Source organism: Larus michahellis, chromosome 5 (genome assembly GCF_964199755.1).
Source record: "Larus michahellis chromosome 5, bLarMic1.1, whole genome shotgun sequence".
Taxonomy (NCBI): Eukaryota; Metazoa; Chordata; class Aves; order Charadriiformes; family Laridae; genus Larus; species Larus michahellis.
The window spans coordinates 9307039-9322406 of NC_133900.1; the positions used below are offsets into that span (position 1 = coordinate 9307039).

The window sequence follows — 15368 nt, forward strand, 5'->3', positions numbered from 1 at the left end:
TGGCAAGGCGGTGGCACGATTGAATTTCCGGAGGGATTTTGGGGAAGGCAGCAGCACCTCTGCGCAGGTAGAGACGGACCAGTTCGCAGCGTTTTATATCTCTGCTCCTAATTACCGATTGTTTTATTGCATGAGGTTCATCAGGGTATCCTCCAAAATACCTCTTTGCAAAAGCAGAAGCCGCGCGGCTGCTATGGGGAGGGCAACCACGTAGAAGCCGCCGGTTCCCTATGGGAGGCAAACGGGAGAGGCTCGAGCTGTCACCTCACCCGAAACGCCGGCGTTGGTTTGCTTCGGGTTAATGGGCGGCGCAGGCGGGGAAACAGGCTCTGCCGTTGGCAGAAGCGTCCTGGGGAACATCAAAGCTCGGGGCGTTCGGGTGATTGCTTCCCGCAACGGATGCGTCACCTCTTCATTTCCATCAAGCCAGCGTAATGAAGGCGGCCGGCACCACACCAGCCACCTGAAAAGGCCAGGAGAAACGAGGGCATCTCCTCCAGCCCCGCTTCCCAAAAGGAAACGCAATCGTTAGGCGTTTTCCCTTGCCTTCCCAGCCTTTTTCAGCCCCTTCGGCGTTCCGTCCTTTCACCTCCCTTTTCATATTAGCGTGGCTCGGGTGGGTCAAGAGCGAGACTTCAGCGCGGGATTTGCTGGCGCCAAGCCTACCCGCCAAGCTCTGGATACGGAGCTGTTCCTCGCTCTTTTTTGGTTCAAAGTGGGTAGAAACGGAGAATAAAGCAGCCAACAGCTGTCGCACCTTCAAACCCCGGCCAGCTCGGGAAGCTGGTGGGGCTGGGAGCACGTACGGGGTGAGAGTTACGGTAGGACAGCTCTGTATCCTGAGCTACAGCTCAACAGTGTCCGGTAACAGGCATTAAAAACAACCAAAACACCCCGAACTTTTTAAAAAAAAAAAAAATCACTCACTCTGCTCAAACGCCACTGCTATAAGGGAGGGAATAAAAGAAGAGGAAAAGCCATTACCTTCACTTAAAAAAAAGTAATACGATCTCCAGGGGAATAAATTATTTTTTTTCACGAAGGAGAACAGAAATGGGGTGTCGCCTTCTGCAGGACACCGAGAGTTTCTAGGAGGAAGGCTTGGCCAAGAAATTAAGGCAGTCCTCATCAGCGCGGGCTCATTTCAGGTGCAGATTCACACTTCGTCTCTGCGTCAGCGCCGAAAACCGGAGACGCCGCTGCCTCCTCCCCGGCGCCGCCGAGCTGCGGGTCCGCAAGCCTGGAACGTAAAGTTTACTTTCCTGCTCAACCCTGCGCTTGGACGCTTAAAAATGGATTAATATCTCTTGCCTACAACACAAGGAAGAAGCTGGACGTATTTTTGGGGCTATCCCGGGGTGAAAGGAGATTCCTCGCTTCCCGCAAGAGCCTGGGACCAGGAACCGTCGCCGGTGCCGTGGTGTAAGCAGCAAGGCAAAGCTTCTGCCCGCCAGCGCTCGTCGAACAGGTCAGGTGAAAGACGAAAGGATGGACACTCCACCTCCCGACAAGGGCTCAAGCCTCCCAAGCCCATCGCTGGGTGAAAAAGGGCTTTTTACAAAACCGCTTGTCTTTTTTGACGGCGCTCACTGCTACGGGCGGAGAGGGAGGCGCGAGGACGTGACCCACCGGCAGCAGTGGGTCGTGATAAATACATCACCTTCACCCGCATAGTTTGGAAACTGAGCCGAAAACAGCGGCTCTGTGCGGCGGTACCACCCCCTCCCCGCAACCCCGACTCAGAGCATCCTCCGGGAAATGAAAGGGGTAAGCAAAGCTGAGCCGGGCTTCCAGCTCGGGCCAAAACCAGCCGGGGAAGGGCTGGGTACCGCAGGCTACGGCCCGGAAAAGCTCCAAGGTATCACTGGGTGAAACCCGGCGTCGGATAAAAGCTACAAGGGCGGAGGCGGGGACGGCGAGCGAGATGCAGGGATGCCCTGACTCTGCCCCGCCGCGGGGATGGTAAATACGTCGCTTTGCGAAGAATAAAGCGGCGGGAGTTATTCCAACTAACTCCACGGAAAGCCCGGAGCTCTCCCCAAGCCACGCCGGCCCCTCTGCTAAACCCAGACAGCCCCGTCCCATCCCGCCTGCCCCCAAAACACCCAGCCAAATTCGGCTGCCTGCTGGATGCGGGGACTCCCTGGGTCCCAGGAGATGGGTTCTGCTGGAGGAAGGATGCTGTGCCGGCAGTTCTGACGCCGGGGCAGAGGGAGCTGGTGCCGAGACCGCACCGAAGGGCTTTCCTGGGTGACCGCGCCGCAGACACACCAGACTTTATATTCCATTTATTCACGCTGCGTCCAGCCTGCGACGCGGCTGGTGCATTTCTATCTGAAGGGCCAGCAAGGGCCAAGGCGCAAGGCCGCCCGAAAAATAACGGATGTGCTCGCCAAGTGGAAAAAACACTTCATGATGGGGGATGACGCCCTCAAAGGCAGAACTGCGTTCAAGGCGATGCCTGCAAACACTCCCCTCATCTTCCCACCTCGGACCCTCCAAGCTCACCCTGGGATTTCTGTCTTCCCCCACTACTGTGGCAGGGCAGAAGGGGAAAAAAAACCATCCAGGATACGCCATAAAAATAAAGACTTTCTTTTTTTCTTCTCTTTTTGAAAAAAAAAAGATGAGGAAAACTCTCTGCCACCGGCTTGGTTTATTTACGAAAATAGCCAAAGCCCATTTTTCCCAAAGGCTTCCCACCTCCCCCACTCCCCCGCCTTTGGCTCAATCTCATCTCAGAGATATTTTATTTATATAGCAAAAATAGCTCGCATAGCTCCGTGCGGAACATCCCATTCCCCTGGCCCTTTGGGCAGCGGCGCTGCGGATGACGTGATCCCTCTCCAGGTCTCCTGCCTTGCCCTCACCGGAGAGGTGCTTTCACCCCCATTTCCAGGCTCCCTCTGCCCTCCCTAATCGTGCTTTTGTTTTGCTCGTTTGCGAATATGCTAATATCCCATCAACACGTCTCCGCGTGTCGTCTTCTCAGGCTCTTGCTGGTATTAATGGAGTGAGTATTAATGACTTATTAGCAGAGACAGCTCTTGGCTGCAGCCTCCAGGAGCAATAACGCTCGTTAGATGAAGTAATTACCCCTTCGGCGAGAGCAGGGCGCGTTAAGCACCCAGCAGCTCCATCCAGAGCTGAAGGCGTCACCTGGTCTTTGCACCGCACGTTCTTACAGCTCCAGCCTCCAACAATAGTCGCTTCCGCCAAAAACCCCCCGGAAATATTGCGACGCGAGGACGAAACGTCCCCGAATTAGTTTCTGTAGCTCGTTTAGCACTGGGGTGCTGTCGTCTTCAGGTGCCACTCGTATTCAAAGGTCACTTCTCAACAGGGAAGCCCTTTCCTTCAGCTCTCGCGGCTCACAACTACCTCCAGTCAAACCGCTTGGCCTTCAGCCCATCCCGCTGGTCTTCCTGGGTGCTATAGAAAGATCTGCGCGTTGGGTTTTTGTAGCCCTTTATTTTATTTCTCAGCCAAGAGCAGCCTCAGGCGCCCAACGCAAGCTAGGGGAAGTCTTCTGCTCCCCATTGCCCCAGCACACACGGGGCTGGGAGAAGGTCGGAGCTTTGGCAAGCAAACAGCAGCTCTGCCCGGGTCAAGGGGCACGACCAGGAGACACCGGCCTCTGGTGGGACCTCCCCCTCGGGCGAGCAACCTCCCAAGGGTGTGCTGGAGCCCACCCACCATCCTGCCACCTCCACTGCTCCCAAAAGCCACTGCCAGCAGCTACGAAGAGCCAGGAGCTCCAGGTGTTTAACTTCTTGCTCTATGTTGCCAACAAAGCTACTTGCAAGCGCAACCAGAGAAGTCGGTGTTGAAGGCCTAAGCGCTTCTCACAGGTCTTCGGCTAATCCATCGTTTCGCAATTATTTCACAGGTTTAGAAAGGTGGTTTTTTTTTCCATGGAGCACCCAGACTTCTCCCACCCACCCCGTCCCATCTGCTCAGCCGGGCGGCTGGGCTTTGCCAAAGCTGGACTTTGTAACTCCCGACAACCCCGAGGGACCCCAGTCCCCAAAAGCCGTAGGAGATGAGCGAGAGGAGGGAAGTGGGGGGTGGCCAGCACCCCAAGGTCCCCCCCCCCAGGCTCTGCTCCAGCCTCCGCCACCCAGACCGGAGCCAGCTCCTTGCAAAAGATAAGGGAATCGGTTCAGGGGTCAGAGGGCGACTATTTCATGACACTATCAAGCGACAAGTTACAAGTCCCGCGTGCAAACTCCCCCCCAACTCCAGCTGGGACCATTAAGGAGAAAAAGCAAGGAAACCACCCCGTTTCCAGCGCGGAGGTGCCGGCACACCCCTGGGCTAAGCCAGCCCTGCTTGGAGCCGGAGAGACAGATGCTCCGCTGGCCCTCCGAGTTATAAATAGCACCACACCACGAGCCTTTCCCTAATTGCGTTCCTTCCAGTTGGAAAGGAAAAACATGGTTTCTCTGCAGCCGGGCAGGGGCAGGACATCAGGCTCGGCCTCGGGGAAGCCGGGGCTCTCCGGCTGCGGGACAGGGGGGTTTAAGCCTGCACAGCTTCAGGGAAGGGTCTTCTCCCACCCAAGAGTGCTCCCCGCCTCTCCCCGAGCCCTCCCAGGGGGACGCAGATCAAACACAGGCGCTGCTGCTGCTGCTGCTTCGGCAGCGCTCGGGGTTGGGTTTCGCAGCCGCTGCCACCAGCCGAGCATCCGCCAGCGCTGGGGTACCGGCCCAGCACCCCTCCAGCTCCAGCCTTGCACCCACACCCCCGTTTCCGGGCACGCAGCCAGCTGGAGAGGCTCTGCAGGAGATTCCGATTGGGACAACCCTACTTTCCCCCCAAAATGGTGTTGTTGGACCCAGGGCCATCGGACCACACCGAGCTGTTTTCTGCCAGCAAGCCAAGAACACCACCAGAGTCACTAAACCCATCCTTCCAGCCCAAAACTGGGGCGAGGCGGGGGGGAGGCGTGTGTCTCCTTTCCCAAAACGCTCCCGATCCATCGCCTTGCACCTTCCCGAGCCCCCCGGTCCTGCATCGTTCCGCTCATTGGCTTAACGAGTCCCTCTCCTGAGTTTCGCGTATTTGGGCAGGCTTTATTAATAGCTCCGCTGACCTTGGCTGTGCCGGCGGCCCTTGCGCCTGCTGGAACACCACATTTTTCCCACAAGGCAGCGATAATCCCATCTGCTCCCGATTTTGCCCTACGCCGGTGACAAGGCTTCATTTCGGGTGGCAGGGTGGGAGCTCCCTGCCCTGCCCTGCCGCGTTAGGGACAGCTTCGCAACAGCTCCCTCAGCCAGCGGGCAAGCCCTGGCCAAGCCAGCAGGTTGCCTTCATCCCAGGACCACCGCATCCCTCCGATCCGAGGATCCTGCCCGCTCCCGGCAGCGCTCGGCTGCTCGGGCACATCCAAGCTCACGGAAGGATGGAGATGGGTGGCACCGTGCCAACTCCAAGGTCAACGCCGTGTCTCTCCCCTCGATGCCAGCCCCCAGCAAGGATGGACAGCGGGCACCAGGTCACCCTTGGAGCCACCGCGGGTCCGCCTGCCCCACAACCTGCCCTGCAGACAGGTCTGACTGCCCCACAACTGCTCCCCCATGGAGAGGCTGAGCAGATCCTGCTGATCCATCGACGCAGAGGGGCCAGGATGCAGGGGACCCAGCATCCCTGGATGCTCCAGTCCCTGGGAGGACAGGATTGAAGCCCAGGGAGGTGGGAATGAAGCCCACCTTGCCCAACAGCACCGCTCACGCGCCGCTCTACAAGCCTGGACCAGCATCTCCAGGGGACGGGGCAGCAGAGCTCAGCGCAGCACCTTCCACCCCACAGCTCCTCGCCTGTCTCCGTTCCCTGCGTTTCTCTTTCCCACCTCGGAAAGCCATCCATTTTTTTTCCGCCGCGCAATGCAGTTTATTTCCCTGGCTAAGGGAGCTAAGGGGGGCTCGGTGCCAAGCTGAAACGCCACCGTTCAGCGGGTCCAGCTGGTGGCATCAGGTTCCCCAGATGCCCCCCCCCCATCACTTTGCAGCGGCAAATTCCAAAAGCGGGAGAGCAAAAGGTCAAAATCACCTGGATCCCGCCCCCGAGATCTTTTTCCCCTCCTCAACCCCAGGCAAAAAGTCCAGCTGGGGAGGGAGCTCAGCTCAACTACGGGTTTTCTTTCAGCCTCCTCTTGTGGTTGGAACCCAAATAGGAATATTTCCAGCAGGGATAAAATTAGCTTCCCATTTAGCATCGAATCTGCTTGGTTGCGGACTGGACCCGCACGGTTTCACAATTAGCTGCTCTGTCAAAGGCTACTTCGCGATCGAGTTTTCCAAAGTTGGCTTCCCAGCTGCGCCACGATGTTATTTATCGGCTAAATGAACCGACTACACTTTTGCAGGGAAAAAAAACAAAAAAAAAAAGGAAAAAAGAAAAGAAAAACAACGCACAAGCAGGAAACAATTAGCCGGTAACGAGCAGAGCGCTCCGCAAGGGATAGCTGGGAGAGGCGCAGAAATTCAGCCTCGACCTTGGCGAGCCACAAGAAGCCTGTGCCGTCCCCCTGTGCTCGCCGGCAATGCCCGCCGTCCCCACGTCCCCCGTTCCCAGCAGACCCACTCCTCCCTAGGCTGGCCCCGCCGCCAGTTGCGAGGCCACCACCTCAGCAGCAGCCCCGGAATAGCATCTCTCTTTAAAGATATATTTCATCCGGTTAATGAGCAAGTTGCTGGCATCTGTTTCTCCCCAGCAGCTGCTCGCAGGGACAATTTGCCTGCTCTGGTTTTCGTTGTTGTTTTTTTTTTTCTTTTTTTAATTAAGGCTGGATTGGATTGGATTGGACTGCTGCTTCTAGCTGGCCCCCAGCAGCACCTGCTGGCTGAAAAGGTTCGTGTCCTGCATGGCCCACCACCACCACCACCACCGGCAGCGCTCAGGCTCCCGTGGCCACAGTGCTCCCCTTGGAGGGAGGAGGCCTGCCAGAAAGAACCATGAGGTCTTGTCGGACCCGCTGGGATAACGGCTTCCTTGCCCAAAGGCTCACCAGTATGGGTGTTGGGGGGAGCGATGGCGCCCCCAGTTAGGGTGGGCAAGCCCAGCCCTTCCCAAGGAGATGGTGTGGACCTCACGGTCTCCCTTTCTCCACCCGCCAGCACAAACCCTTAGAGGCGCATAAAAGGCAAGTTACTGCTCGTGTCCCCCACCTCCAGCAGCACTTTAGATGCGCTCAACATCTCGCCACCTTCTGAAGGCAACAGCCACCAGGTGCCAACGAAGCCAGGCTTGAGCCCCATCCACACAGGGCACAGATAGTACCTATGACAACCCCGTGTCACGCAAGGCTTGCTTGTGAGGAACACAAAAAAGCATTTTGTCAACTGCTTACAGAGCTGCAGAAGGTGGGGCCGCCTCTGCCATCAAGCCAGAGCACTCAGCACCTAGCCGGGGACACTGCCACGCTCATCTGCAGAGACAGCCTGCCCCAATTTCGGAGCCCACGAGGACTAGACGTTGCTCCCCAACCTTCTTCTCGGCATCTGTTCACTGGTGGCTTTTTTAATACAAGAAGGGAATTAATAGCTAGTTCCTTTTCCTAGCTTTGCTGGACGCCCTCGGCACAACTCCCTGCCATCTCTGCTTCTCCAGCCACCACTGTGTCTAACCCAGATTTGCCATCCACGGGCTTCTCCCGTGTCAACTAAGAGTGTGTGTCCTGGTCAAGGAATTTTTTTCCCCCCCTCTTCTTTGGGAGAAGGACTGTAACTGCTTTAATAATGCAGAAAAACCAACGTGCCTCACATTCACCTCAAAGACCTCATTTGACATCAACATTTTCATCCCATTTACAGTTCGTTCAACCCTGCCTTGTCCTTTTAAAGCCAGCGGGAAGTCACTTCTCAAGCAGTAACACTCAAGCAAGAAGAGCACCTTGAAAACATCTCAGTGGCATCACCTGAACCTTTTTTTGTCCTGCTTCTGGGCAGCCAAACCCGCCGTGCCAAGCTGCTGGCAGTCACCGTGGGGCTCTAGATGTTTGGGCAGCAGTAGCCTCCAAGCGAGACCCAGCGGAGCAGCAGAGGTGGTGATGGGTGGTGGGATGAGCTCTGCTGGCGCCAGGCACCCAAATTCCCCTGCGCACCCAGAGCTGCTGCTTCTTCCCAGTTAAAAAAAATACTCCGCACGTCCTTATGAGACCACAAAGCTCTGAGGTGACAACCCCTCCAGGCTGATACAAGCCCCATTGACCCTCAGGGCTTACCTGGGAGCAGGTCTCCATCCAGGGAGGGTAGTGAAGCCACCAGGTGACAGCAGACATTTGGAGGGAGCTCCAAAGCGGCAGGGAGTCTTGCTGGCAGCTTCAATGGAGAAACCAAAAGCATCATCCAGAAGCAAGAGGCGAGTTCTCACCATCTAAAGGAGTCTGAAGTCAAGCAGAGATGTCAGCACCATCTTGAGTGAGGGAACACCTCGACTGGCCCGTCGCAGCAGGGACTCGCAGTCCCATAGTCAAATCAGCCACTTCCCCAGTCCATGGCCCTTCAGAGAGACGTTCCCCTCGATGTCCAACCCCAAGCCCCACACGTGCAAGGCTGGGGGAGACAGCCAGGAGCCAAATCACGCTCCTTCTACACTTCTGAAGGCCACAGAGTCCCTCCAGCTTCCCTCATTTGAACAGCAGCCCCCAGGAGGAAACCGCCACTTGGTGCCCAGCACAGCCCGTACCCCAACACCTCCAAAAAGGACCTTTCCCTAGAAGCACCCCCAAAGACGCTCCAGCACAACCAAGCACAGAAGCCTTATCTGCTCCCCCACCAAACACCCAGCTTCCCCCAGCACAGCCCCCAGGCTTTAATGGGCTCCAGATGAGCTGATGCAGCCCACCTGGTCCCACCACAAGACTCCTCCACATCTCCACGGACAGCGGAGAAAGCCAGCCCCAACCCCAAGCACCCGCTGGGCCACGCACGTAGCTACGGTTGCCCACCTCCCTCGCACCGTGGGACAGAGGGGCAGGTTTGGGGTGGGAGAGCAGAGACCCGGACTTGAAGAAACCGGGGCAACGTGCTGGAATGACGCAAACCGCTCCGGTTTCACCTCGTGCCACAGAAATATGGAAATATAGGGGCTGCCGAGAGCGCTATTTTCATACGAGAGTGACGCGGGCCACGCGTTCAGGCATCTCACCCTTGTTTTTCAGCATCAAATCATAGTTTAAACTCGGCGGGGAATTTCCGGAGCAGGCGCGTAAAAGAAGAGTACACCAGGCAGAGTGTAATTTGTTTATTTTAATAGAGACATTATTTTACGTTTGTTTATTTATAGCAGTGAGAAAAGCGCTTCAGAAAAAAAGATACTGCAGTAAAGGCAAGCTACAGTAACAGTATCGTCCCAGTCCCGGTATTTCATACATAAAGGGCACTGCCAGATTAAGAAGAAAAGCAGCTGTTTTACGGTAGAACAAATTAAAACCAAGTAGTTGTACGGTGAAGAGTAACTGGGCTTATTTTTACATTTTATTTCGCTATTGAACACTATTTGCATGTTCTGAAATTCTCTGAAACTAAGAGCTTTCCGTAACATTCTGTAACATTTAGGCTGCGAAACACCTTGGGCAGGGTGTTACGTGAGGAAGCGGGGGCGGGGGGGAAGGCTTTTTGGGATTTTTCTATGTTTTAAAAAGCACTCCTCCATCCTCTCTCCGGATACCATTAAAAAAAAAAAAAAACCAAACACACAACCCCCAAAAGCCACATAAAATTGGTCCCTGGCACTACTCGAGTGCTGCTGCTTTTAGCAAACACCTCGGGCTCAGCCCAATTTGACGACAATCCCGACAAGACGACGACACGTGCTTCGCTTAGCGTACTTCATCGAAACATCATGCTACGCGCGCGTCTAAAAACCCTACACCTTGGCCCCCGTAACCAAATAACGCAAAATGAGGAAGAAATGGGTGTAAAGGCGAGCGCGGCCGGCAAAGGAATGTGAGACAGCAGGTTGGATGGGTGTCCTGGGGAGAAGGCTGGATTTTTAGGCCGTTCATTGCGCGTAGGCAAGCAGGACAGCCTTGTTTTGAAGGGAATTCTGTGCGCACGCCGCGCGCACCCGCAAATCGAGGAAAGGTGCGATTTCCGCGAGCTCGCGCTCTCCAGCCGCTTACACCGACGGCTCCGAGGCCCTGGAATGAACACATCGTTTAAAAGGAACAAAAGGTACCCAAGTAAGACTTCGCAGACGTCAGCTTTATGTAAAAAGGCTGCTCTCAAAGCTACCAATTTTCCCCCAACAGCTGCAGCCAGCACAGCTCTACCTCCACCGCCCGGCGCGCTCGCAACCTTCAGCTGCCCCGAAACATCTTCTGCTGCATCAGCTGCTCATCACGCCTCATTCTGCGTCTCATTAGTTATTCCGCTAGTAAACGGCTCTTTTAAAGGAACGCTGTTCTCTCTGGAAACCAGCCTTCACCGGGCATCACCCTGCTCGCTGGGGGGATTGTCCCCCAAGGGCCCGACCGCTCTGTGCCCCAGGTACTAGACGGTGGGGCACAATTAGCAAAACTCCTTTGCACCCGTGTTAATTAAACCTGGTAACCATTTCACCGGTGTTGTAAAAAGTTGGAATAGATTTTTACTGACAAGTGGGTGGGTTTGTTGGTTTTTTTTGTTTTTTTTTTTTCCTTTAAATAGATAAGTCTCTTCCGTGGCAGAGTCGTCCTCGCGCGGCCGTAGGCAGCGGGTATCTCGGTCACTGCTCCTCCAGAGGCAGCCGGCATTTTCCATCTTGGGCGGTATTGTATGATTCACAGTTTTTGCATTTCATGCCTAGGAGATGGAACTGCACCGTAGACCGGGCATTGCAGTCGTTGCAAAGGATCTACACACACAGAAAAGAGACAGAGAGCGGGCCCTCAGCATCAGCAGGACACTCAACAACGGACTCCAACCACGCTTTTAGCAACCACAGAACCGGTTTGGCACCGGGGGACAAAGCAGAAGATATCTTCCTTTAAAGACAGCAGGGCTGATTTAACTTTTCCACCTGTAACTACTCAGATCCCACTGTATCATCACAGAGAATTTCCTTTTAGCACGGCAAGATGACTCCTCGCGTAAGTCGGGGACAGACTTTGGCTTCTTCTCTTGATGTAGGAAACCACCAGAGAAACCCTCAAGTGAAAACGAGCGCAGATTAACAGCAACACGGGCCACTCTGCTGTGCAAGTCAGGCAAGTGGGGGTTCTTCTCAAAACGGGCAGTAAACAGGTTTTTCCCCCCCAATATCCTGACTCCAAGCGTCGGTAGGATGGGTTGGCTAAACCGTAACGGGTGCAACTAAAACAGTAATGACCAGGGCTGTTTAATTCAGTGCGAACGGCAACTAGTTTCACAGTTCTGAGTTAACACAAAGGAAAAAAAAAAAACAAAAACCAAGAAAACAGAATTCACCTCTGTGTGCTAGCCTTGCACAAATCAACAGCTGGATATTTTTGCAGAAAACCCACCACGTTTAGTTTGGAACATGAACCTCCAAGCTCTTAAAAAACAAACGTTCCTGCTTTTCACCACACAGCACTAAGCACTACTGGACAAAGCAAGACACTTTCACAGACCAGGCCATTTCTCTGCCGCGTGGTCTTACAACACTAAGAGGTTGTGCTTTTTGGGATTGTTTTTTTTTTTTTTTTTCCAGAATGCTTTTTTGTGTGTTTATAAACCCAGCAGATGAATACTGTAAGCCTACACACAACATCTCTTCATCATTCCCTAACACCAGACAACCCGAGGCAGGACAACTTCATAGTGCCCTCTGCTGCCAGTAACGTAAAGGCACAATCTGCCCAAAACAGAGACATCGTGCAAGCCCCATCTCTTACCTCCACCATCATGTTCTGATACTCTGTGGGCATAGGAGTTTGCGCCACTTCGTCATCCAGCTGACGCCAGTACCTTGTCATATCTAAAGCCGAGTGCATGCACAAAGGACACCTGTAACCTCTGGCAGGAAGGAAGGAAAGGGAAAAAAAAAAAAAAAAGTCTAAATCAGAAGATGGGAGTGGGGCCGTGAAACAAGTCCACCCAAAAGGACAAGCTTCGTATCACACCAGTCAAAGAGAAACACCGTGAATCAAAAAGTTCTTGCAAAAAGAACTCGAAATTAAAAGCCCCTTATCCCTTTAGGAGTTGGCTTTACGTTGTCAGGTACAGGACTGTCATCGTGATCTTTACCTCCTGAAGTATCATAAAATCATAGAATGGTTTGGGTTGGAAGGGACCCTAAAGATCATCTAGTTCCAATCCCCCTGCCGTGGGCAGGGACACCTGTTTGTAATCTGTCTGGACTACAACAATATTAAGAGAAGAGATATTTAGAAACACTTACTCTTTTAGCATATCCTCGTAACACGTTCTGAAAAAAAAGCACAATGAGAAGTTCAGTAAAAAGAATGCAATTACTGGCTGGTAACATATTTGGATTGAATGAAGGGAAAAGGCACACAGTTATCCCCAAATCATAAGTTAAAAAGCATCCCGAATCCAACTGAGAACAAAGCTTCACAGCAAAATCACCAGGTACTTAGGCAAAAATACGGAGACAAAGCATGTTTGACTCCATTCTAAGGTCTTCCAACCTAACACGAGGGAACAGAGTTAGTACTATGAAAAGCACCGCATGGTTAAAGTTGGCTAAAAAAATAGTGTGATGCATCACAAGGTAAGTTTAAGATGGACAGGAGCTGAAGGAAAATTCAATCTGTGGACACCTACATGAAAGACCGCACAAGGACAATGGGGAGGGAGGTGGAAACCAGAGAGCCAAGAGAGTAACAAAAAGCTGCGTCTGTAACACAAGATAGAAACAGAAAGGGAAAATGGAAGTGAAACGTGGTAATTATTCCTCCAAAGGCACCCCGCGCTATATATATAACATCCCTTTAAATTCCCAATAGAGCTTACAGTTTACGTAGCGCAACACAGCGCTCCATTGTCTTGGGGAGCTGCCTAAGGAAAGCTGCCACCGACCTCTTAAAATCTGCAACTGCCTTCTGCCCTAAAGAGGGACTTCCCTACAGGTTTACTGACGTTTAACTAGTAACAGAAGGAAATTCAGCACAGGAAAATTCAGAATGAACAGTACCCAGGTCCCTCCACCACCACCACCACAGTTTACCGTGGAAAGAAAACAACCTTTCTAAAGAAATTATTTCCTGATGAAACACAGACACTTCCCACTGTGTGAATCCCTTAGAAGCCATCTCTAAGCAGCTGGTACAGACTAACCAGGCCTATAGCGCCGCTGAGTAAACGCCACACAGAAGGCAGCAGCTACTCCCCTTTCTCAAGTATCTGCAATGCTTTACCTGTGAAGAAGGTGACCGCACGGCAGAACGTGAGCTCCAACGCGAGATGTGTGAATGTCCTGTTTTGAGGCAAGTATCAGACCAAAGATGAGAAGATTAATTCAAACACAGTCAAAAATACAGCCGCACGCAAATCCAAGAAACGAAAGGAAGGAACTCACCTCCAAACATATTGGACAGTCCTGCCTGGAGACGTTTTCAATACACTTTGCAAAAAACAAACAAACAAAAATTACTCTACTGCATAAATATCTGCTTTTTTTTTTTTCTAAACTCTAAAATACCTTTAGAACGGTAAGAAAAGATGTATGAAACATCACTGCATTTAGGTTTGAAGTTCTGAGAATTAACAGCTGGCTTTGCATATTAAAAAACAAACAGCTTGAAAGTATGCATAAGGAAAGGGCTCCCAGAACTCCCGCAGCAGCAAGCGGCCTAGCTTTTCCTATACTACAGCAGGAACTGGAGCTCAAACTTACACACTGTCAGAGCCGCAATCAACAGCTCCTTTTAAAGGGGAAGGAGACCAAGATGTTTATTTCCTATAGCTTCAAATGGCAGCTAAGCCAGCCCAGAAGCGCTCTGTGTTGCTGTTAGGTGCACTTAAAAGAACCTGCTGGTCCGTATGGCCTCAGACACAGCTAAGGCACTATCAACTTTTGTTTTCAAGGTGTATTTTTTCAAGATACGGAGTTAATCGGTGTACTCTTACCTTGTGCTTCCCCCGCAGACTCAAGCTTAGGCATAAATTGCACTTTGAACAGTGGAAAAAATCCTCCTTCGGCCCAATCCTGAGGAGAAAAGCGTCAGGCCAAGGCCGGCTCCCCCTCGCCTTCCCCGCCAGCCCCTCACGCACCTGCAGATCCCGCACTCGGCGCAGTGGTACTGCTTCTTGTCGCGGTCGAAGAGGTGACAGATGTCGCAGTAATACTCCCCGAAGAGGTTGCGGCAGCCCTCGCAGTGCTGCTGGGCCTGCCGCCGTACCGGGGAAGCGGCCGTTAGGTGCGCTAACGGCCGCCCCCCCTACCACACCCCCCCCCCAAAATGGCGGCGGCGCCCCCAAAATGGCGGCGCCCCCAGACCCCCTACCTCCCCGGACCCACCTTCTGCAGGAGGCGGCAGCGGGTGCACTGCACCTCGGCCACACGGAAGCGGTCCAACCGGTGCCCCTCGGCGCCATCGTGGCACAGCCGGCAGGCGTAGAGCTTCCCGCAGCACGGCGCCTGCGAACGGCACCGCTCCCCGTTAAAACCCGCCCCGCTTGTCCTTCCCCCTGCCCCGGAGGCCCCGCCACCGCCTCACCCGCAGCAGGCAGCCCCGCCGGTAGTGTTCGCAGCCCTCCTCCCCGCCCGCCGCCATGGTCACCCCCGCCCGGCCCGGACGCCGTTATCACTTCCGCTTTCCGCCCCTTCAACTTCCGCCGCTTCCGCTTCCGGCGGTACCGCCCCCTCTCCCCAGCAGCGGTGTGCGACGGTGCCGCCGGCACTTCCAAATTAGCTCCCCCAGCCTCAAACCTTCTTTTCCCCCTTAAATCTTTTTTTATCCCCTCCTTAAACCTTCATTTCTTTCTTTCTTTCCTTCTTTTTTCCTCCCCTCTTCCCAAAACTTAACTTCCCCCCTCAAACCCTTCTTCTCCCCCAAGCCCTCCTTTTCCTCCCATCCCCCTAAAATTTTCCCTTCGCCCCAAAAAACCTCCTTCTTCCCTCCCCCATTCCCCTAAAACCTTCCCTCCCCCGCGAAAAAACCCTTATTTTGCCCCATTCCCCTCAAACCTTCATTTTTCCCCCCGCGTGCCACCAAAACCTTCCCTCTTTCCCCCTTCTCCCCAAAACCTTCCTTCCCCCCACACCTTCCCTTTTTTCTCCTCGCCCACAAAACCTTCTTTCCCTCTAAAGCCTTACTTTCCCCCCAAAAAAGCCTTCCCTTTTTTCTCCTCTCCCCCAAAACCTTCTTTCCCTCTAAAGCCTTACTTTCCCCCAAAAAAAACCTTCCCTTTTTTCTCCTCTCCCCCAAAACCTTTCCCCGCCAATCATCCTTTTTC

At 53.6% G+C, this 15368-nt stretch overlaps 1 protein-coding gene and 1 long non-coding RNA gene across 3 annotated transcripts; both read right to left on the reverse strand.

Moving 5' to 3' along the window:
- Window positions 1-167: 167 nt before the first annotated feature.
- Window positions 168-8776, reverse strand: LOC141743856 (uncharacterized). Its single transcript, XR_012587224.1, has 3 exons — window positions 8692-8776; window positions 8228-8389; window positions 168-1240 (listed from the first exon to the last, which is right to left on the reverse strand). It is a non-coding gene; the product is annotated as an uncharacterized LOC141743856 (long non-coding RNA).
- Window positions 8777-9235: 459 nt separating this feature from the next.
- Window positions 9236-14762, reverse strand: RCHY1 (ring finger and CHY zinc finger domain containing 1). 2 transcript variants are annotated; one of them, XR_012587185.1, is made up of 10 exons: window positions 14630-14760; window positions 14431-14550; window positions 14184-14299; window positions 14040-14118; window positions 13489-13533; window positions 13328-13386; window positions 12735-12807; window positions 12349-12375; window positions 11843-11963; window positions 9236-10842 (listed from the first exon to the last, which is right to left on the reverse strand). XR_012587185.1 is itself a non-coding variant. In XM_074588612.1 (9 exons), exons 1-9 carry the CDS (start codon window positions 14684-14686, stop codon window positions 10714-10716), a joined length of 753 nt encoding a protein of 250 aa, XP_074444713.1. In that variant the 5' UTR covers window positions 14687-14762; the 3' UTR covers window positions 9236-10713. The 2 variants fall into 2 exon arrangements, 1 of the variants encoding a protein (XP_074444713.1); XM_074588612.1 differs by lacking the exon at window positions 12735-12807 and having other exon boundaries at window positions 14630-14762.
- Between the last annotated feature and the right edge of the window lie 606 nt (window positions 14763-15368).

Bases quoted from the DNA above. Each gene is read 5' to 3' on its own strand.
- RCHY1 (XM_074588612.1), bottom strand. From the start codon at position 14,686: ATGGCGGCGGGCGGGGAGGAGGGCTGCGAACACTACCGGCGGGGCTGC. The intron at 13,387-13,488 runs GTGAGTTCCTTC...GCCTCAAAACAG, and splicing joins ACTGTCCAATATGTTTGGAG to GACATTCACACATCTCGCGT. The intron at 10,843-11,842 runs GTAAGAGATGGG...CTGTGTGTGTAG, and splicing joins ATCAGAACATGATGGTGGAG to ATCCTTTGCAACGACTGCAA.